Below are 24,245 nucleotides of genomic sequence, written 5' to 3' on the forward strand. Positions count from 1 at the left end.
ATGATCTAGTGTGGTAGAACAAACAAGATGTCAGCTCTGTTGGGCACTAATTACATGAGACTGCTGAGATCCTATATGGTGTTAAATGTGACTATCGTGAACAAACTGATTTTATATTTTCATGAGAATTGTGGGATCCTGACCAACATGAACATCAGTATCTCCTAAGAATAAACCACAGTATTGGTAGGCCATGATCTTATTGTTGTTGAATTCTGAAACAGGCTGGTATATATTTCTCCTCCTGATGAACAACGAATATTCCAATGTTATTTCTGAATGAAAAACCTGCTGCATAGTCTTTCCCCATATACAGAATGTAGATGGCATTATTCTCACTCACCTTGTTCAATTACTCTGACTTGCTAATCATTTGCATAATCAAGCACAGGTATTCCCTATACTATAGTAACAGAGAAAGTAAAAACACCAACTGTGCTATCTACACTGTATAAACATGATAGGAGTATTACTAGAGGGTAGAGATACCCCACTTAATACCTGCTAAAAGTAGCTTCTTCCAAAGGATAGCAGTGAAAATGATGATCATCAACATGAAAGACATAAGAAAGTATGTACGCCCCAAGTGAAAGTCCAGATGTCTTTCTGCCATTTTCCAAGTAGAAGTAGTAGCTGATATCTCTCAGATAAAGAATGGGAATGCTTATGGTCAACCTTACTTTCATAACAAATCACTGAAAGCACCAAAGGAGTGTTACTCTCTTCACTAACCTGTTTAGTCTTGAACCATTGCTAATAACTTTGAATGAAAACACTCAAGTGTCAGGAGTTTTAACCTATGCTGATGACATACTAGTTGTGGTCGCAGGCTGGAAAAAAAAGCATGTTACAGAGTATGGGGCATCTTTCCAAACATTGAGGAGCAGATGCTCATAAGCTACATAAATTTATCTAGAGATAAAATCCACTACCTGACAGGACATGGGCCATACCATGAATATTTATGTAAGATAAACATCTGAAAAATAAGAGTGCATGTTGTGCCATTAGTAAACAAGACCATTTTATACTATAGTGTCCTGATTATAAACAACAGCAAATGTAGATAACAAGCATTGGGACAATAAGTGACATCATTAGAGACAAAAACAAATGTCATGTCTTGAATGAAGTAGAAAATAATATATCTGGCTGGAAACTTAGAAAATGTATTGAAAATATAGGCCCTGCAACAGAAAAACCAACTGTATGTGATAGTGCTGCAGTGAATATGAATTTCATCATAGTATTTAATGATGTTCCCAGTTTCTTAGTTATTAATTGTTGCTTTCATGTTGACCATATACACTGTTTGATTTTTCAGATTGATTTTGCTCATTTTGTAGGCTGTGGATTCACCATTTTCACATTCAGTTTAGAACTGCAGATGGCTTGACCTACTCCTGTGCAGTAGTACAAAAGAGGAAATCAAAAGATTAAATTCAGTTACAGAATTTTTGGATGTGTGTACTGTAAGAATTTGAGATTGCTTTAGGGTTATGAGTCTGACTGAATCATTAGCCATGGTCTATGATCCTTTACATTCTTCTCAGGTTTTTGTACCAGTATTTGGTAACGACAATAGTTGCATTGTTTCACAGCCATAGATCCTCAAGGACAAAGATAAGAACAGAATTTGAGCTGAACGTCAGATATGTATCTTCAGAAATACATAAATCCGGATACTATTGTATAGTAGCTAATAGCAGATCCTGAAGATGGAAATGGTAGTGAGGTACCTTACTTAGTCAATTTTTATTCATTGATGCTCATATCATCTTTGTCATAATTTCACCTCAATTGCTAATAAGGAGATCATATAAGACATTCTATGCATCGTGATCTTTTACTATGTGCATCCATGATTTTAATGCTATCTCCAAATCTTGCATTAGGTTGTATTGTTGACCTTTTTCATATCTCTTTGTAGTTACCTACTTATTTTACCAAAAACAGTCCATGCATTTTTTACTCTTCTGTTTATTTCTTTCCCCGTCCATCTTCTCAGTCTTTGCAGTCACCCAAAAAACAAATACTCATCAAATATTTCTATAACCCTATTGTTTATTTGTACAATTTTCTTTCCTGTGTGTTGAGTTTGACTATATTTGTTGCATTGTAACTGATTTTCAGCAGTACATTCATCCTATTCTACTACTTTTTTTTTCATTTATGTATGGTTGGTTTTGTCTAATGTTTGGAACCAGTACTATGTCACAGACAAAAACCAGGCAATGCAGATATGTTTTGTTAAGTCGTGATGTTACATATGATGCATCAGAAGTATCTGTACTTGGGCATATTTTATTTATATGCAAATGACTTGATGTCTACACAGACTGTCAAAATATTATTCCATTTACAGATGACACAAGTGTCTTAATCATTGATAAAAAATCTTGAAACACTACAAAATATGTTAACAGGAGCTTTGAACCTGAAACTGATTTAATGAAAGTAAACTGATTGTGAATGAAAGCAAAACTGTGACATTAAAGCTCCACAACCCAAGAAGCAAGATTAAGCAAAACATAAATATACAGTGGAACGAAAAGAAATGCATTCAGTAAACAGCACAAAATTACTAAATAGAAGTGGTACTGCAAGATGAACCTAAACTGGAAGTCACATATTATAGAACTTATTAAACATCTAAGCTCTGCAAATTTGTGTTACATGTTTGCCAGATTTTGCAGATCAAATGTCAAAAAGTGGATTTGGTTTTCTAGGAAAACGGTGTCTGCAGCTCATAAGTATGGCATAATAATCATATGTGGTGTCCACTCAGAATCCTCTCATAGAACACTTTTTAATCTCTTAACATACTGATTTTTTTTTTACAAATTATATTCCAAAAAAATAGTCATCAGGTTACCTTCCATTCGGAAAGTGGGTGCACTCAGCAACTGTTATGTGGCGTATAAATTATAGAGTGCAGCAATCAGTCATCCTTTTTTACATTTTATTATGCAAATCCAGATTGCGGCTAGTGGCTAGCCATTCTCAATGCACTATTTTCTATTCTCAGTGCATGGAAGTCCATTTTGTTTGGGCATCAGTCACATTTCGTTGAATAAATCTCTCTCTCTATTTGTGTGTGTGTGTGTGTGTGTGTGTGTGTGTGTGTGTGTTTGTTTGGTATTCAAAGAAATGTGACTGACGCCTGAACATCAGGGACTTACATGCACTGAGAATAGAAAATAGTGCATTGAGAATGGCTAGCCACTAGCTGAAATCTGGATGTGCGTAATAAAATCTAAAAAAGGACGACTGATTGCTGCACTCTATAATTTATAAGCAAAAAAATTGTATTTTTTTATTGATGAAAAACATACTGTGATGAATGACATTAATACAGACATGTAAATATAGTATTAACAGCTGTAAATGTTGAGTTAAAAATTTTCAAAGATCATAATTAATACCTCGATTATAATTGGGTACTCTTCTTTGTCTAAAATATCGTGAAACTTAAAATCATTTTTTGGTTTCTGTCTCTGTATGAAGTCGAACCATGTATTTGACAGTGGTTTCCTGTGAATGTGAATCTTGGAGGAGCTTGTTTGGGCACAGTGGACACCTTTATCTCATACCACTGACAAGCACCTGTCAGTCATCTGATAAACTGTTGTCACTTTTAGTCTGTAATGAGATAACATCACATTCTGCTTCACTTTCTTAGCTACTATATTCAGTGTCAAACTCAGCAGCACTATAGCCATCCATTTCTGGAAGCAGTGCCTAAAAAATATAACAGGATAGCAGCTGAAAGTGTGTGTTTTGTTGTTGAGTATCTAGTGGCAACTACCTCAACCAAAACATAACAGCCAGGCTATGGATGCTTTCTATCAACAAAACATTTCACTGTTAGAGCTGAAATGGATGTAAGCAAAGTTTAATTTTTTCAAATGTCTGTTCTTAAGTTGCCTGGGTATACTCAGGATCAAGCTTCTGTCAAAGTAATAAGAACAAGATAAGTCAGGACTTTGTTAATGGGTTATACATCTGGGTATACTGACAAGACCCTGACAGTATGTTTGTTCTCTTTATGAAGTCTGTTGTCAAGAGTTGATTATGTTTGATATGAAATATAGCTTTCATAATCCTCTACCTGTGACTCAGCCTTCTTTTGGTACAGAAAGGAATAAGGTAGTCAGCCACAAAACTCTTTGATCACTTACCCAGAGATGTACAGAAGGTAGTACATAGTATTAATTTCAGATACAAACTCATATCATATCTCCTGACAAAAATGTGTGTGTTTAAGAAAGAGAGAGAGAGAAAGACTTTACCTAGCTAAGTATAAAAGTCTTTCTCTCTCCCTTTGTTTGTTTGTGTGTGTGTACATAATTTAGGAGAAAATGAGACAGCTTACCAAATAGCAGAAGTGTTGAGTCATCATCAGCCACAAAAGAAAGAATGAAATCTTTGCTGGCTTTCAGAAGAATCTTTTAATGAATTATAGTTTACATTTTAACAGACCTCTTCCTAAGATATCCAGTCTATAAGTTGTCCTACTGCTTTGTCCACATGGTGACTTCAGGAACTACAGGAGATTCAAATTTATAGTCTGAGGATGTTAACAAGTACGAACAGTTTGGTACTTAACTCATATCGATGGCTGCGTTGTCTCCGTGAAGTGTAGAGGTGATTCCACTGCAAAGTTCCCGTGGTTTTCTTTGTGTTTAGATGAGACTAACTGGTTTGTAGTGCGACGTGGTATTTTGATTTTTAGAGAGCAAGCATTACATTAGATTTGCACATCACTATTTAATTCATTTATTCACATTTAACACTTCTACACTAATATGAAATAAGACATTGTTTTCCACCACATCTGTATCACCACCTCCTCCAACCCACGCTCCAGATCAAAAGACTGCCAGTCACCTCTTCCAAAGATCCACCTCCTTCCCGCATGACCAAAGATAACAGTCTCTTAGTTGTTAAACTCGCAGTCAAAGGCTATATTTACATAAAACATTACACGTAAAGAAATTACTGACATACATGATTTTACGTTCTGTTATAACATGCATGCATGCATGTTCACACACACACACACACACACACACACACACCAACATTGTGCCAGCCGAGTGCACTATGCTAGGACTGCAGGTCAGCAGATATACTGGGACACAACTCAGTGCTTCTACTATACATTGAATTGTCTCCTGGATCTATGGAACAAAAAATTAATCTAATCTCTAATCTAATCTTTCATTGTGTGTACATGTGTGTGTGTGCCTGTGTGTGTGTGTGTGTGTTTCCTGTACACCAGACAAGAATGCACAGTCTATATGGAAACTGTTTTTAGTTCAGTATTGTGGGTATTGATCATGAATTAACTATTATGTGTAAGCACAAACTTCATTAGAGAATGGAAGTATAAGCACTGAATTGTAAGAACCCTAAAGTCCCTGAAGAGGCTTGTGTAATATGTTTGCTTATGTAATTTACATAACATTCTGATGGTATGCTTCTGTAAATAAATTTGTTGATATTGGGTGGAATACCAGAAAATAATGAGTGCAATAAGTGTACTGTATCATAAAAGGGTAGGATTTATTTATCTCCTAGCTTTTCACCAGAAGCTCTGTATGCAAACCTCTATGGTGCATATATTACACATACCACCTCCTCCCCCTGCCTCTGTCCATGTTGTTCTCTCCCTCTCTCTGTCCAGCCACTCTTACCTGTTCTCCCTATCCATCTCCCACTCCTCCCTCTATCTGTTCATCTCCTCCTTCCCAACTTTATCCATTTCCTCTTCCTCCCCCAAACTCCACCTATCTCCTCCCTCCTCTTTCTTGGACCATCTGCTTCTCCCCCTCTTTCTGCCCACAACCTTCTCCCCTCTCTCTCTCTACATCTCCTCCTCGCACTAACCCTCTTCTTATGCCCACTTTGCTCAGCCATGCCCATCCCCACATATAGTCACTGGAGCATGTTCTGATACTACATGCCCAATGTCCCTGCATGCAGGACAGCTTAGAAGTCAGGGGTTGCCAACCCTTCTCACTCTTACCCCACCCTTATGCGAGCTAAGTGGTACTTATGCACACAGTACTTCTCCCCAGATAATGAGTCATATATGTTACCAAATTTGGTCGAAATTGATCCAGTGGTATAGAAGGAGATATGGAACTCTGTCTTTCTGCCTTCCCCCCTCGGGAAACTGGCATAGGCATGTGTATTCAAATACAGAGATATGTAAACAGGCAGAATATGGCACTGCGGTTGGCAATGCCTATTAAGACCACAAGTGTCTGGTGCAGCTGTTAAATTGGTTACTGCTGCTACAGTGGGAGGTTATCAAGATTTAAATGAGTTTGTACAGAGTGTTATAGTTGGCACATGAGCAATGGGACACAGCATTTCCAAGGTGGCGATGAAGTGGGGATTTTCCCATACACCATTTCACAAGTGTACCATGAATATCAGAAATCTCTTCCTTTTTGTATTGCTTCCTTAATGACACAATACTGGGGATTAAACTTCTGTCTTTTCGTGTATTAAATGACAGAAGTTTTATCCCTGGCATCATCTTTCTGAGATTGTATCATTAAGGAAGCAATACATGTATGAACAGCCAATAATCTCACCATCAGGGTTTCAGGGTTTCAACTGGGCACAGCCTGGAAACCTGCATTGGCTGCGATGTGAAAATTGAGATTTTTTTTTTATAACAGACCTGTCATAACATTGGTCTGATACAGTCTTCAGTGAGTAACATCTGGCCGTGCTATTAGTAAACACAGTGTACAGTGCACGTGCAAGAGAGCCAGTCTGCGATTTTTGGCAGAGGGCATTTGAGTATGGCACCATCTGTCTGCAAATCATTGCGCATGCGTGATTTGTGTGCCTTTGCATTCTTTGCATGTGTGTTCTAGAAACAGGGTGTTGATGTGCGGATACCATAAGTTGTACCTACCCACCAGCAAGGTTTAACCATCTGAAGATGTTGGACAGTTGCTCTGAAGAAATATTGTGAAATTTACACAACATGATCCAGCGGCAAAACAGTGAAGACTATTTACAACATATCCACAGGGAAAGCTGGAAGAGTCACATAAGTTTATTTTATCATTCTGTGATTAAACTAAGATTTAAGTGTGATTTTGCTCATACACATTTACCTTGGTAACATAAAGACAGCTATTCTTTACATGTGTACAATGTACATTGCTCACCTGCTCCTGTTATGAACATCAGCATGCTCACTCAAGGGTTAAGGAGAACCCAGAGACCATGTTTAATCACATCTTGACCAGTTAACTCATCCACAACAGTCAAAGGGATAATAAATGAAAACAGTTTGTTTGCAAGTGAACCAGCAGTTAAAACATCATTATCACCAGCAGCATAAGTAGTAACATGCCCTACACACCAGAGGAACTTGCCTCAGTTTCTTTAATGGTGATTTACACGAGAGAAACAATACAAACATCTCTCCCTCTCTCATGCTTATGAAATGAACCTCCATTGCCCAGGATGGAACTGACAACTTGTGTACAGAAAAAAGTTGCTCTTACACCAAACAAATATTTTAATGTAAATGTTAACAAGACTTAAACTTTGTATCTCTTCCATGAAAATAAATCTTTCTGCTACAGCAAACACTGTAGAAATGAACAGAAAAAGCCATTCTATCTTATGCATTTAAAGATATAATATTTAAGAAATAAACTGCACTTGCTGCAAGCTTTCGTGGATGAACATAATCTACATATGTTTATCATTTTTTTAAGAAAAAGAAGAAGAAACCCTATTATTTCTTGAACAGTACTGCACAATAGGATCACTTGAATTGTCTAGCATTGTGATATGTTACAAAGGTTTCATGAATAGAGCAGTGGAACACAAAGTGTTGGGTGCTGCTAAATGTGGAGTTGGATCAGCCCCAGTAAGACAGTTGATGAAGTTCGAGCTGATGACATCACAGTACTGGGTGATTTAAATATGGATGCAAATTCCTGTAATATTAGTTATTTAAAATTGTCAGATTTATTGAATTCATGTAATCTTGCAAATGTGACACCAGGATTACAGATTTCACCTCTAGTAGGACAGACTAAGCAGTTAGCAAATAAGTTCAATGACCTAGAATTTCAGTTTTCTGATCATTACTATCAGAAAATTGATTACTCAAATGAGGATCCTCCAGAAACTAAAAAAAAAAAAAAAAAAAACATAATACGGCAGAAATGAAGCCCAACCACTTTGAACATAATCATGTTCTAAGATACACTAGCTAGAGAGATTTGGGACGATATCCACCAGTTAGAAAAATCAGATAATAAATGGAATGAATTCTATAACTTCTGTTTAGGCATTTTGACTCCTGTCATTCAATTAAAACAAAAAAATTCCTAATCAGTGGGGAGAAAGAGTAAGTTAAAATTTATTAACTACATTAATCAAGCTCAGACAGAATATCTGTGAGCTCTGCATACTGTACATCTCAGTTGGGCTGTAAATTTTTAAAAGAAAAATATACTAATACCAAGTTTCAAATCAGAAATCCTAAATTTTAGGACTCAAATCCACACTGAATCAATAATACAGTCAGTGAGTGTAAGTCATGCCTCCTGGAACCTCATTAACGAATGTTGTAAAACGTGTATGAACACAGATGGGGAAGCAATAAATATTAGGCATGAAGGTCATCTGATAGAAGATGAAAAAACTGTTTGCAACATTCTTAACCAGGATTTTATCTCTGGAACAGTCCATGGCTCGTGGTCTTGCGGTAGCATTCTCGCTTCCCGTGCACGGGGTCCCGGGTACGATTCCCAGCGGGGTCAGGGAATTTCTCTGCCTCGAGATGACTGGGTGTTGTGTGTCTGTAATCATAATTTCATCCTCATTCACTCGCACGTTGCCATAGTGGTGTTAAAGAACTTGTGGAGCGGCAGCCGATCCGCTCTGCGAGGGGTCTGCCGGCCATCAATGCCATACGCTCATTATCATTATCTCTTGAACATAGTCACAGAGCCACTCAGCAACCCAGTACACAATTACACAACAGACAAAGGCTTTGAATTTGAGGAAGTAAGAGAACAAAAGATAAGCAGAATAATTCTACAACTAAAAAGCAAGTGGTTGGGATGTTCACTCCATATCACTAATTAAAGAGGCATCAATGTTGTGGTTAAACCAATTACATATCTCAATAATTGTTGTACCAGAGAGGGTATGTTTCCCAATGCACTGAAGAGGAGGGTTGTCAGACCAATGCATAAAAAATGATTGATCTTTTTTTATTTAGTCGTCTGACAATGCTCCTCGAAGGAACCTTGTAATTACCATGTAGTGACTTATGCCAATTGATATGGTGACAGTGAGGAGGATGCAACATATTTTTCAACACATGAAACAACAGGATTGTCCAATATGTAAATTGCAAACCAACACCACTGATTCCTACATCTAGTACATTTTTGAGTAAGCAAGACTTGCACCTGGTTATGCTTTTTCCACAGAATAAAGTCTGCTGACAGAAACCCGACATGTATTTCGAGAAAATCGCTACATCAAACAGCTGTCTCAGTATTTTTGCACCTAATCTGTAGCTATCTAGAGGAAGGAAAGAATACTGTGCTCATATTTTTACATCTCACAAAAGGTTTTGATCTGGTCAACCATGCTCTTGCCTTGCAGAAACTGAGAGCATGCAGTATCATACACTCATCTCTTGAACTCCTGACTGTGTACCAGTACCTAAAAACTGTATACATTCTAAAAAATACATTATCAAAATGGGTTGAGAGAAATCAACATTCAGTCTATGACTGAAACAGTAATCCAGGGCATGCCACAGGAGTCAATGCTGAGACCATTTTTTTTCTTATGTGTATAAATATCTTGTATAGGCTGCTAATTCCCATGTGATGACTTGTGCTGATTGCATATCTCTTCTTATTGTGATGACAATGGGGAGGATATAACAGACCGCAGTCCATATAATAGTGGTTCAATCTGGTACAACAGATTGCCAGAATCCATAAGAGCACATGCTAGGATCCATTTCAAACAAATTAAAATCTTTTCTTGTAAATAAATACTGGTATTCACTGAAAGAATTCTATGCTGTACATGCTGTCTATCAACATTTTTAGGTAAATACTGCATGTATTGCGACATTATACAGAAATTGATATGATACTACACCTTTGTAAACTAATACATTTGCAAAAGTCATCATGTGATCAATACGTGCATGAAGAAATTTAAATAATTAAATAAATAGTCATGTTTGTGATCTTAATCTGTTGTTAATATTTTAGACAAGAAATTTAGAAGAGTAGTTTTTTAGTATTCATATTCTGCTGTAATATCTACTTCCCTTGTGATTTGTGTGTGCAAAGTCAATCACATTTCAGTTACTATAATGTTATGCTTAGTTCTCTTATTTGCTTTTACAGTGTTCCTATTCTTACACTCTTTGACCCTCATGGTGAATATGGAAGTAGGGTTGTAGCACTGAGCCACAATGCAAAATATCTGGTAAGTGTTGGTGGTGACCCGGAGCAAACACTTGCATTTTGGGTATGGACATATGGCAGTGAGTATCCTGAAGGTATGTTGGAAAATACTTACTAAAACAATAGTTCTTGACATACTAATTAGACTTGGTAGCCACTTATTGCAGAAGATGTGCTTTGTTGTGCCCTATGGTTTTCACTGTTTTCAGAGGGAGACACTAACACGGCAATGTTCATCTGTGGCACAATAGTGTAGAAGGTGTCACGAAACCTACTAAGAGAAAACTCCTTGTATTTTGTATGTTTATGTACAAATCAAAGCTGACTTCATGTATTTCCATCATTTTTGAGTAGAATCACTTGTATCAGAAAAATTTAATTCAGTAACAAATCTAAAAAGTACATATAAAATTCAAAGAAAATTATTATTTTGATTACATCAAAACTTATGTGTGTAATCACATATTGTGTATTTTTGAATGTTGAGTGCTATGAAAAATGTGTTTCATGCTATAGCAGAAGTAGTAATCTATATCAGTAATTTTTGAGAGCATGTCTCTCTGAAGTGCAGCAATTCATTTATTATTTAAAACTGACTATGAAAAGTCATGACCACAATAAACATTTTTTTATATAATGTTAGTGGTTTTGATCTGTTTTAGACCATCTCCAGACCTACTCCATCGTGGTAGATGGTGACTGTGAATGGAGCAGGCACTACACATCAACGAATGATGTAAGCAGCTGAGGTGTAGTGTCTGATTTGTTCATAACCACCACATACCATCATAGTTTGTGTCTGGAAATGGTCTGAAACAGACTGAAACCGATAACCTTATATAAAAACAAAAAACAAAAAAAAAATATTGCAGTTGTGACTGATCATATTCATTTGTAAGCAATCTATTTCACTTCATTCAAATTTGGCCATTGTATTTTTTTCCATTTTCCCAATTTTCAGTGTATACCAACATGAATAATGGTATAGTTTTGATAATTTTTAGAAGTAACATATGCTGTGGATATGATAGTCTGTAGTAAATCATCATTTGCAGGCTACAGTTCCTGCAGCAAGTGTTATATTATGTTAAATTTACATTCCTCTCCAGCAGCAATGTATATTGTCTCTATTTTTGTACATTTCAACTATTTTTGATTTTGTTATGTAATTTTGTTAGGGAATGTAACTTGGTACAGAACAAAGTTCCAAGCGTCAGGTAATCAATAAATTTTATCAAAGGTTTTTCTCTTGTCACAACAGCAGTATTGGTGTTGAAATTTAGTTGCTTCAGAAAGTAAAGCTAGTTGTAATCCTTGCAGTTTAACAGCTCCAGAAATTAAATGAGAAGCAACAACATCAGTTTAAAAATATTTGTTTATTGACATGTAAAACATTGCACCAGGCACAATGCAAATACCGTTCTTGGGTTCTTGGGCACAGGATGATTTAGTAGCAAGATGTTGCTCTGACTGCTGTAGCTAAGTTGGTCAGAGTGCTGTCACTAAATTGGAAGTTGCTGGGACTATGTGTGTTGGGTGGGCTGTCAAAGGGTACGTATCCAACGTACCAGAGGAATCTCAGTTTCTATTATATCTTGAGCATATGGCCCGTCGATGATATATATGATGCTTTTAGCCACATGTTCACTTGGCTGTGAGTGACATGTCTGTGGTAAAGTGCATTCTACATTCATTGTAAAGTTCCACAATTTTTAAACTGTTAATGAGCATAACCCAAATTAAAAAAAAAAAATCATGACTCAAAATCCCAAGTACCTTCAAGGAAACAGTAAATTTCATGTACAGTTTTTCTCTTGTCATAATAGTGGTACCAAATGTACCTCATGTAATTGCTCCTCGGTGGATACCATCTCCTCCACAAGAAGTGCAAGATATATCTATCTGTGAGGACATGTCAGTGGTAGGAATATATGCGCAAGTGAGAATTCAGCTAATTACAGCCAACCACTAACCAACAAGTCTGAGGTGATGTTTTATTCTGAAACAGGAATCAAATCAGTAAGATACACCTCACCTGTTGCCTAATCTATTGTTTCCTCTGTTGAGGGGAGGCAAATATAAACGGATAGCAGCTTATTAATTATTGGCTGTTCAGGTGTATGGCAAATAATGGTAACTCTTAAGAAAATGGCAGTAAGGGATGGGAAGGATCACCTCATGCAATCAATGTATATCCCTGTCATAAGGGTGGCCATAGCCTACAACAAGCCCGTCCCCCCTCTGCAACTCTCAGGGAAAGGAAAGAAATGTAGCGCAGTCAGATTTTTCCTTTCAAGAAAATGACAGATTTCTAGCAATGTTGGAACTGGCTCCTTTGTGTGGCTAGTTGCAAGAAGTCACCATTTGTCTTCCAGAATATTAAAAATATTTTATACCTCCAGATCTGCCCCTCACCCTCCTACCACACAAACTGTCCTATGGATGACCTTGCTGTGGAGTCCTATTTCAACATGTTGAACAGGCTGTTCTGGCACCCATTGAGGGAACAATGTGCAAAAAACTGCAGATTGTGTTAAAAGAAGTGACATTTGTTGTAAGGTCTCTGCACTCACACTTTGTTCATTCCAGTTTTTGGCAGAGAAAGTTGTGAAGAGCATCCTTCTTATGGGGTATTAAAGAAGCTCACAATCTACAACATTTGTCATTGCCCCCCTAACTGATGAAGACCCCCTGTCCCAGAGGTGAGTGAAAGGCTTGAACAAGAGGCTTTAAAGATTACGTGGCATGTGAGACTGTGAATTCCTGGATGTGCACCACAGGTTTGGGAACTGTAGGACACCCTAAATGGGTCAGGTCTGTACTACAACTTAGAGACTCACACCCAGGTAACTGAAACTATGTTTTCCACACAAGGAGTTTCTAGATAAGGTGACTCTCCATACAGTCCCGGTAACATTTGCTACAGAAGACCCCAAAGTACTAGTATGGGATCCAAAGAAATCCTCCCATTCCAACACTCCCTGACAGATGAGGCTTTTTAAAATCAAAGGAATCAACTGCAAAAGTATTCACAACAAAGTAGCAGATCTGAAGCACTCCTAAAAAACAATGGATTTCACATAATACTACATACAGAAAGCCGAATAAGACCCAAAATTGATAGCAGCAAGATTTTTGGGATAAATCTAAGTGTATATCAAAAAGATAGACTAATGAAAAATGGAGATGGTGTGTTTATTGCATACTATAAGAAACTCTAATCTAACGAGACACAATTGAAGGTGCATACAAGATTATTGGATGGGACACAATTCAAGGGAGAACATAAATACATAACTGAATTTTTCTGTTGATCATCAGACTGACCCTCAAATGTAAACAAAAATTGTAGAGGAAACCTCAGTTTGTAGGCATATGTTCCCCAGTCAAACTATCATCACTGGTGGAGACATCCTTCATCCAACAATGAACTGGTATAGTTACAGTTTTGTAAGTGGTCAGTACAAAAACATCTTGTGAACCTTTGTTAAATCCCATATCTGAAAACTAGCTAGAGCAGATAGTGCAGAAGTGCACACATGATGAAAATGTATTGGATCTGACCTCTTTCAGAGGGCCACATTTAAACTGGTGTCAGTTATCATGAGGTTTTAGGAGCAGCAATGGTCACTAAACTATAAACTATAAAGTAGAAACATTTACACATTCAGCAAATTAGGTACAAGAACTAGCATCATACTGCAACAAAGAACTCGAAACATTCAGTTCTGAGCAGGAGCTTGTTAGAGGAATTATGGCTGGATATACAGGGTGTCTCAGAAACACATGTTATAACTTCATTGTGTTACAGCACCCAAACTAATTAAGATATTCACACATTTGGCTTACATGACAACAAAACAAAATTTTTGTTTGTGTATGTTGCAGATTGTTGTGAGTCGAGCAAAGTCACAATGATTCAAAAAAGGGTTAGTTTGTGGACTGGCATATTCATACCAAACTAGACAAGCAACTGCAATGCCCCAGCCTCCTAGGATTTAAGTGATTGAATGATGTAAAAATTTTGTGAAGTAGTGTGAAGCCGAACGTGGTGTGAATATCTTAATCAGTTTGGATGTCATATGTGGTGACAGTGGGTCAGTGTGTATCACAAAATGTAATTGTATGATCCAAAACAGCACCTCCTTGAACCTCAACTGGGCTAGAAATGATCATGTTCAACTACTTGGACTGACACTGCTCCAATCTTTCTCCCCTAAAGTTACCTTGGCCAGAAATTGTAAGTTAACTGAAAACTGGAACACTCTACTTTTCTTCAATTTGGCTGAACATTACATTCACACATGCAAGTAATTACCCAAAACTATAACATTACAAATGATCACCCATTGGCCTCAAATTGAACAGATTACCACTGACAAAATATTCTTGAAAACAAACTGAACAACTCATGATGTGTTTCTACCTACTAATGCAAGGGCGGTTGATGAGGTAGAGTACAAAATTCATTGGCTGAGCACAATAATTCATATGAGATTAAATGTTTAACAACAAAACATGCAAATGTAGGTAATCACGTACAAACTACATGAAAAGAAATTGAAAGTCTTTAACTCTTATCTCATCAGTAATAGTAACTATTGCTTGCAAAAATGACTGTGTCAGATATTTACTGGTTTGTAAAGTTATTACAGTTATGAAAAGAAATAATTACATGAGAGAAACCAACGTTTAACTGCTGTTCTGAATGTTATTCAATATAAAGGTGAATAATATTACACTGGAAAATCCAAGATGGAAAGTAACAGTATTGTGAAGAGGGAAGTTGCCACACACCATATAGGGAAAATGTCAAGTTGCAGACAGGCACAACAAAAAGACTGTCACAGATATAGCTTTCGGCCAGTAAGGCCTTCATCAAAATTAGGCGTGAATACACACATACACACTCATGCAAATGCAACTCACACACACACACACACACACATGACTGCAGTTTCGGGCACCCAAGTATGAGTGTGGCCTCAGCTGCCTGAGACTGCAGTCATGTGTGTGTGTGAGTTGTGTTTGCATGAGTGTGTCTAATTTTGACAAAGGCCTATCTGGTCCAAAGCTACATTTATGAGAGTCTTTTTGTTGTGCCTGTTTGCGACTTGGCATCTCCGCTATATGATGAGAGGCAATTTTCCTTTACACAACACTGTTGAATAGTAGTACAATATGCAATTTACAATTATGCAAAATGAATGGCCAAGAAAAGTTATTGTTGTTTCTATATGAAAAGTTTTTACATCATTGATTAGAATGATGTACTTTAAGGTTTCTCTTTGCCAATATTCCTTCAAAACAGTTTCCACTTACTTGATGTTGCCAGTGAGTTGTCGATGTCCATGTCGTTAGTCCATGATCCTTGAGGATGTGATCCAGTAATTGATGTTGTCTTGCTGATATCCTTGATCATAAGTGCCAGTTGTGAATGTAACAGGTATGCTCAGTGCTTGCAGAATTAGCTCCAATCTATGTATCTGCATAAAACAACAAGAATAAAACATGCTTCTTTCCATTAAAGTGTGATGTATCCTGACATAATAATGGATATTATACATTTTAGGTGCAATTTTCAAATTTATGGTATGCAATTGTGCTATGGCACTTTTCACAGTACATCCATCCACAAAGTGAATCAAGTTGATTGTATTGTAAATCATTACTCTGTGGTTTAGACAGAGAAATAAGTGTCTGTGCCGCTGTTGACACAACCACTTCAATCTTGCTGTGATCAGTACACCATTCATTAATAGTTAAAAGTTCTTTGTATCAATATACAACAGTAAAATGTGTTACCATGTTTTCTGTTTCATTCCACAATCCAAGGTATGCACTAAATGGTGTGTGCTGTCCACAATCAAAAACAGTATCTGTACGGTGTGCACATGGCTGACTGGTCTGTACATCAAAGTTTTATGCTTAATGAGTCAGAATATAGTTCTGGAAAATGAACAATATGGCAAGTATACTCACTAGTTCTTTAATCACTGTATACACTGGGATCATAAATGTAGCACTGTCCAAACACTGATATTTTTTATTGACATCAATACAGTGTCATGGCAAGACAATCACCTCCACTCACTTCTTCTTCCTGCTGACTCTTTGTTGATGCCTTCTCTACTGATGTGTCAATACAATTCCACATCTCTCATAGACTTTACATCACATAACACTTTTAGAGATTCTGATTTCATCAGTAGGCAGTTTTATACAAAATCACAGTGGCGTGCTACTCTGTCCATAGAAAATAAATTCAAATAACATGTTAACAAATAATAAAGTATACAACATCAGAATAATTGGAAATGGCAATCACATTCATAACAACTATTGTATGCAAACAGAAACATAAATACACCAAGAGTTATATTTACAAAACTCATTCTGAAACAACCCTTTCAATGTATGATGAAAGGAAAGAAGTAAAAGAAAATACAGGAAAGGGGAAAAAATTGTATATCACCCTATAGTGTTATCTTTCCATGTGGCCCCCATTTTATAATGTGTTGCTCTCTCGACACTCTCATAATCAAACACAGATAAAGTATGTTGTTTGTGTACTGCATGTATTCATGTAAGTGAAATAACTTAAAATACTACTGTTATCTTTTGAACTTAAACAAAAATCGTATACAAATTGTCATCATAAGAGATAAAATAAGAATAATTTTTTCATCGCTCCTGTATTCATAAATTATCCCACCAATAATAGAAATAATGTGACACAGTCTGCAAAGAACTAGTTTAATCTATTCTCATTGGCATACTACAAAACGTAATAAAATTGATAATTTGTGTAGAACCCCCAATAATCACATTTTAAGTATTTTTGTTTTTAGTCCTTTATGTAGGTTTTCATTTCTTGACTTATCACATATGAATCACATATGAAGTCCCTGTTGCTGTACACTTATTCCTGTAGCAACAAGTGTTACAGAAATCATTGTTGTTACTTTGTTTCATGACACAAGCAGTCTTTCAACCTATTTCATTTTACGAACCTATGAAATCAACTGAAATTTCGAATTTTATTTACAATTTGACATAACTCTTGCCTATTGCTATGTTTCATAGCATTATTACTCCATTTGCATGTTGTAAGCAAATTAGGAGACATTGGCTACTATTAAATTAACACTGATCATGCTATGAAACATCCTCTGCTTTAATTGGCCACATAAACTCAAGAAAATTGAGACTCTGCTTATACTTCAACGAATAAAATTATACACTCCCTGCACCTTCATTCATTTTTCCTTGTGGATGCCAACCTTTACACTGAAAATTTATTGCACTCAATGCATTCACCTTGTTTGTGTCACTCTAACCTTATACAGTTTCAAATCCACTATGTTCTTAAGACTAAATTTCTTCTTTGACTTTTCATCTCTAAAGGGGAAAGCCAGTTTTTCCTCTACAAAATTCAAAGATCTCTCTCCTTTCATAATCTCATACGGAATAAATGCTGTTACATCATGATTTACATACTTGTTACATCTTCAATATTCTCAACATCATCTCCCAATGAGTTGTGAATGCTGGTGCAGTATGTGTGGCACAACCATTCAATTTCACTCATATAATGATCTGCAGGATTTCCAGCTGGATAACATGTTACTGTCTATATTACTGTTATTCCATGGCTGGTGAGATCTACCTCCCATCTTTTACATGCAATCTGTGACCCTTTATCAGAAAGTATGGCTTTTGGTTTGCCAAATTTCACAAAATTGTCGTTTTCTAATTTAGTTTGAATCACTTTGTCAGTTGATTTATGCAAAGGATAGAGTTTTATAAATTTAGAGAATACTTCCAACACTACAATGACATAGGGGAAAGCTCCCTTCATGTTCGGCAAAGAACTGTAAAAATTGGCTGCCAGCAATTCAATCAAATAATGTAGTTTAACACTTTGCATGGAAACCCTACAAGTTTGATAAGTAACCTTTTCTGACACTTGTCACAGGTTTAAAATGGGTACTTACCCTCCTTACCATGTTGCCAAGAACTACACACTCTCTTAGTTTTTGATTTCTTAGCAACTACATGTGCAAAACACAAATGGATATAAACAATTATATCATCTATGTACTTACTTGGCCAATACACCTTCCAATCTTCTGAATTTTCATTAGATCAACTAAACAAAACTGTATCATGTATCTTGTAGTATTTCAACAGTTTATTGTTGCTATTTGGCATATCTAATTCCCTTTTTATTGTCCTCCTTATCTCATCATCATTCTGATGCTTTCTCATGTATTTGCAAATTCCTCCTGTTTTCTTCTCTTCCTGAACTCCTTTTATATAAAATAGTCTTACATGATCCTCATCTACATCTTGTCCTACCTTTTCTCTCCCAGTGGTTGCCTGGATAATGTACCTGCTACTTTGTTCTGTTTACTTTTGACATACTTGATTTCAAATTCAAATTTTTGCATAAACACTGTCTGCCTCCTCAACTGTGAATGCATTAGTCTAAGTTTCTTTAAAAAATATAAGTGCTTGATGAGCAGCGTAAATGTTAGTATCTCCAAATTATCACCAAAGCTTAATAATCAATCACACTGTAATTTTTACAATAGCTAGTCAGTGATCTGTGTGCAAAGCCTGTTTTCCTATGGTCTTCCTTTTCATCATTCCCAAAATTTTGAAACACTGTATACACTAGAGTCAGTTCCTAGACAGAAAGGTTGACTAAGGTGAGGATGGTATAACATTCTGTCATCTTTCAAGTACTCCTTAAAATAATTAAAATTTTCCTGACGCTCAGCTTTCCAAACAAAAGCTACATTAGGACTTAAAAACCTGTTCAAACATGGGTTATTGGACACTTGTCCAGAAACAAAATTTGTATAACAAAAAATTAGACAAACCCAGGAGACTGTAACTGTCTATGATTCCTCAGAGATCTATATTCCTTAATTGCTCTTGTCTTTTAAGGATCAACTCTAATTCTGGGGTTGGATAAGATCCTCCCTAAGAATTTTATTTCCATTCTCATCAATCCAAATTTCTGAAGCCTAAGGCTCATGACCCCTTTTTTCAAAGCTTGAAAAGCCTCTTCCAACAGGTTACAATACTCTTGCAATAGGTTATCTACATACATCATTATTTTGGAACTCATCTCCAGTCCTATAACTTGGTTTACTGCTTGTATGATCAATGACACACTAATATCAACCCAAACAGAACCACAGTACATTGGTAACACTTTCCATTCACCAAAAAGACAGTATACCTCCTAAAGTTGTCTGCAAATGGTACTTGCCAGTAAACACTTGTCAAATCAAGGTTTGTCATATCGTGCATCTTGTAGTATTTTTTCAGTATCTTATCCATGTTCTCTGGGTGATCAGTCTCTCTACCCACTATTGTATTCAACATAGTAGCATTATGACCACCCTGACATTACCATCCTTTTTGCACACAATGATCAGTGTACTATTGTACTCCTTCTTACTCTTCTTCTGTAACACAACACTTTTCTCTTAATATTTTGTACACTGCTTCTCTGAGGGCAAATGCTAAGCAAAAGGTTTTTTCCCAAAAACTTCCTGTGGTTTCACATCTAATGTACTCTTAAAGTTCTTAACTTCACCCATTTCATCATAGAATGTATCTCTATTCACCCCTATAACTTCTCTCAACTGCCCTCTTACCCTCTCTGTTGCTCATTCAATCCTTTCACTTTATCCAGTTGGTTCTTCAATTCTTCCATTATTCCTCCCTCATCTCCACTACTACCAAAATCTAGATTCAGTTCTAAATCCTCAACATCAACACCTATTGGCATCACTTTTATTTTTAGGTGTCAAACTAAATTGTTATTATCCTTTGCTGGACCATTGAAAGTTATTTCTGCTTGTGACCCTTCACTACCAGAACTGATAAAACTGTCTCCACAATTGACCTCTGCTTTTCATTCTATTAACCAATCCATCCCTAAAATAATATCCATAATCAGACCAGGTATCACAAAAAAACTGTGGACCAGACTTATGCACCCAAACTCAAACTCCAAAATACATTACTGACCATTAAAATTGCTACACCAAGAAGAAATGCAGATGATAAACAAGTATTCATTGGACAAATATATTATACTAGAACTGACATGTGATTACACTTTCACACAATTTGGGGCATAGATCCTGAGAAATCTGTACCCAGAACAACCACCTCTGGCCATAATAACGGCCTTGATATGCCTGAGCATTGAGTCAAACAGACCTTGGATGGCTTGTACAGGTACAGCTGCCCATGCAGCTTTAACAAAATACCACAGTTCATCAATAGTAGGGATTGGCGTATTGTGACAAGCCAGTTGCTCGGCCACCATTGACCAGACATTTTCAATTGGTGAGAGATCTGGAGAATGTGTTGACCAGGGCAGCAGTCGAACATTTTCTGTATCCAGTAAGGCCTGTACAGGACCTGCAACATGCGGTCATGCATTATTGTGCTGAAATGTAGGATTTTGCAGGGATCGAATGAAGGGTAGAGCCATGGGTCGTAACACATCTGAAATGTAACGTCCACTATCCAAAGTGCCGTCATTGCGAACAAGAGGTGACTGAGACGTTTAACCAATGGGACCCCATACCATCACGCCGAGTGATACACCAGTATGGCTATGACGAATACATGCTTCCAATGTGCGTTCACCGCGATGTCGCCAAACACGGGTGCGACCATCATGTTGCTGTAAACAGAACCTGGATTCATCCGAAAAAATGACATTTGCCATTCGTGCACCCAGGTTCATCGTTGAGTACACTATCGCAGGCATTCCTGTCTATGATGCAGCATCAAGGGTAACCGCAGCCATGGTCTCCAAGCTGATAGTCCATGCTGCTGCAAACGTCGTCGAACTGTTCGTGCAGATGGTTGTTGTCTTGCAAACGTCCCCATCTGTTGACTCAGGGATCAAGACATGGCTGCACGATCTGTTACAGCCATGTGGATAAGATGCCTATCATCTCAACTGCTAGTGATACGAGGCCGTTGGGATCCAGCACAGCATTCCATATTAACCTCCTGAACCCACCGACTCCATATTCTGCTAACAGTCATTGGATCTCGACCAACACGAGCAGCAGTGTTGCTATACGATTAACCACAATGGCGATAGGCTACAATCCGACCTTTATCAAAGTCGGAAACGTGATGGTACGCTACGCATTTCTCCTCCTTACATGAGGCGTCACAACAATGTTTCACCACGAAATGCCGGTTGTGTATGTTTGTGTATGAGAAATCAGTTGGAAACTTTCCTCATGTCAGCACATTGTAGGTGTGAATGCTCTGAAAAGCTAATCATTTGCATATCACAGCATCTTCTTCCTGTCGGTTAATTTTGCATCTGTAGCACGTCATCTTCGTGGTGTAGCAATTTTAATGGCCAGTAGTGTAATTTGATGCTTAACACCTTCATTCAGTTTACCCATAACACCAACTATTGTCATCTCCAATACTGACACATCCATCATTCATTATCATCCTTCATACCATTACAAAATTCTTCAGCAACTGCACTGATTTGACTACCACTGTCCAAAAGAGCTTTCTCTTCCTGACCATTCATTTTTAGTCTTACAAGCAGTTGTCCAGCTTTAATGTCATCAACCTCCTCTTCCTCATGTAACAAATCTCTCTTAATATTTCCACATTCCTGATCTGTACAACCTAACTTCGAAATTAATCCTTCTCATGACACTTTTTGAATTGTGCATAAACTTCTTTCCTCCTCATTACAAGTTGCCATTTCCTTATTTTTTATCAGTGATGAAAATATTAACCTTCTTCTCCAGATTTGCATCTGTATCATTGTTCACAGGATTTACCGAAATCTCACCTCAAACATTTTCTGATATGCACTCCTCACCTTCCTTATTATTTTCCTGCAAGCTACAATATAACAGAAATTCATCTCTTGTATCATTTCTTCTTCTTCTCCTTTACAACTACTTTCATCATTATCTTCTTCTTCATTGTCAACACTTTCAGTTTGTATCACTTCGTCTTCCTCTCTTTCACCTCCCTTCACCTCCTCAAACTTTTTAACTCCATTATACATTTGGGAAAACATTTACATACATGAACCCACTGGCTCTACATTACTTCTACAATTAATTTCAGGTGCAATCTCCTCAATCGCCATATTCTCAGTTTCACATCTTCTGTCACCATGATTAATATTACCCATATTATACACTCCTGGAAATTGAAATAAGAACACCGTGAATTCATTGTCCCAGGAAGGGGAAACTCTATTGACACATTCCTGGGGTCAGATACATCACATGATCACACTGACAGAACCACAGGCACATAGACACAGGCAACAGAGCATGCACAATGTCGGCACTAGTACAGTGTATATCCACCTTTCGCAGCAATGCAGGCTGCTATTCTCCCATGGAGACGATCGTAGAGATGCTGGATGTAGTCCTGTGGAACGGCTTGCCATGCCATTTCCACCTGGTGCCTCAGTTGGACCAGCGTTCGTGCTGGACGTGCAGACCGCGTGAGACGACGCTTCATCCAGTCCCAAACATGCTCAATGGGGGACAGATCCAAAGATCTTGCTGGCCAGGGTAGTTGACTTACACCTTCTAGAGCATGTTGGGTGACACGGGATACATGCGGACGTGCATTGTCCTGTTGGAACAGCAAGTTCCCTTGCCAGTCTAGGAATGGTAGAATGATGGGTTCGTTGACGGTTTGGATGTACCGTGCACTATTCAGTGTCCCCTCGACGATCACCAGTGGTGTACGGCCAGTGTAGGAGATCGCTCCCCACACCACAATGCCGGGTGTTGGCCCTGTGTGCCTCGGTCGTATGCAGTCCTGATTGTGGCGCTCACCTGCACGGCGCCAAACACGCATACGACCATCATTGGCACCAAGGCAGAAGCGACTCTCATCACTGAAGACGACACGTCTCCATTCGTCCCTCCATTCACGCATGTCGTGACACCACTGGAGGCGGGCTGCATGATGTTGGGGCATGAGCGGAAGACGGCCTAACGGTGTGCGGGACCATAGCCCAGCTTCATGGAGACGGTTGCGAATGGTCCTCACCGATACCCCAGGAGCAACAGTGTCCCTAATTTGCTGGGAAGTGGCGGTGCGGTCCCCTACGGCACTGCGTAGGATCCTACGGTCTTGGCGTGCATCCGTGCGTCGCTGCGGTCCGGTCCCAGGTCGACGGGCACGTGCACCTTCCGCCGACCACTGGCGACATCGATGTACTGTGGAGACTTCACGCCCCACGTGTTGAGCAATTCGGCGGTACGTCCACCCGGCCTCCCGCATGCCCACTATACGCCCTCGCTCAAAGTCCGTCAACTGCACATACGGTTCACGTCCGCGCTGTCGCGGCATGCTACCAGTGTTAAAGACTGCGATGGAGCTCCGTATGCCACGGCAAACTGGCTGACACTGACGGCGGCGGTGCACAAATGCAGCGCAGCTAGCGCCATTCGACGGCCAACACTGCGGTTCCTGGTGTGTCCGCTGTGCCGTGCGTGTGATCATTGCTTGTACAGCCTTCTCGCAATGTCCGGAGCAAGTATGGTGGGTCTGACACACCGGTGTCAATGTGTTCTTTTTTCCATTTCCAGGAGTGTATATTACTAAACTTCTTGTCTTATCATGGCAACGTGTTACATTGGTAGGCCCAAGTGTTTGACCTACCCCAGCATGGGCCTTCATTGTTGTGGGGTACCGTTTCCCATC

At 38.1% G+C, this 24,245-nt stretch overlaps 1 protein-coding gene across 1 annotated transcript in view; it reads left to right on the forward strand.

Annotated features, from left to right (window-relative positions):
- LOC126189843 (cilia- and flagella-associated protein 251-like) overlaps positions 1-24,245 on the forward strand; it is a 794,634-nt gene that overhangs the window by 165,418 nt on the left and 604,971 nt on the right. Inside the window, exon 6 of the mRNA XM_049930974.1 lies at positions 10,431-10,585. Coding sequence (XP_049786931.1) covers positions 10,431-10,585 — 155 coding nt within the window. The remainder of the gene's footprint in view (positions 1-10,430; positions 10,586-24,245) is intronic.

This window comes from Schistocerca cancellata, chromosome 1 (genome assembly GCF_023864275.1).
Source record: "Schistocerca cancellata isolate TAMUIC-IGC-003103 chromosome 1, iqSchCanc2.1, whole genome shotgun sequence".
Lineage (NCBI taxonomy): Eukaryota > Metazoa > Arthropoda > Insecta > Orthoptera > Acrididae > Schistocerca > Schistocerca cancellata.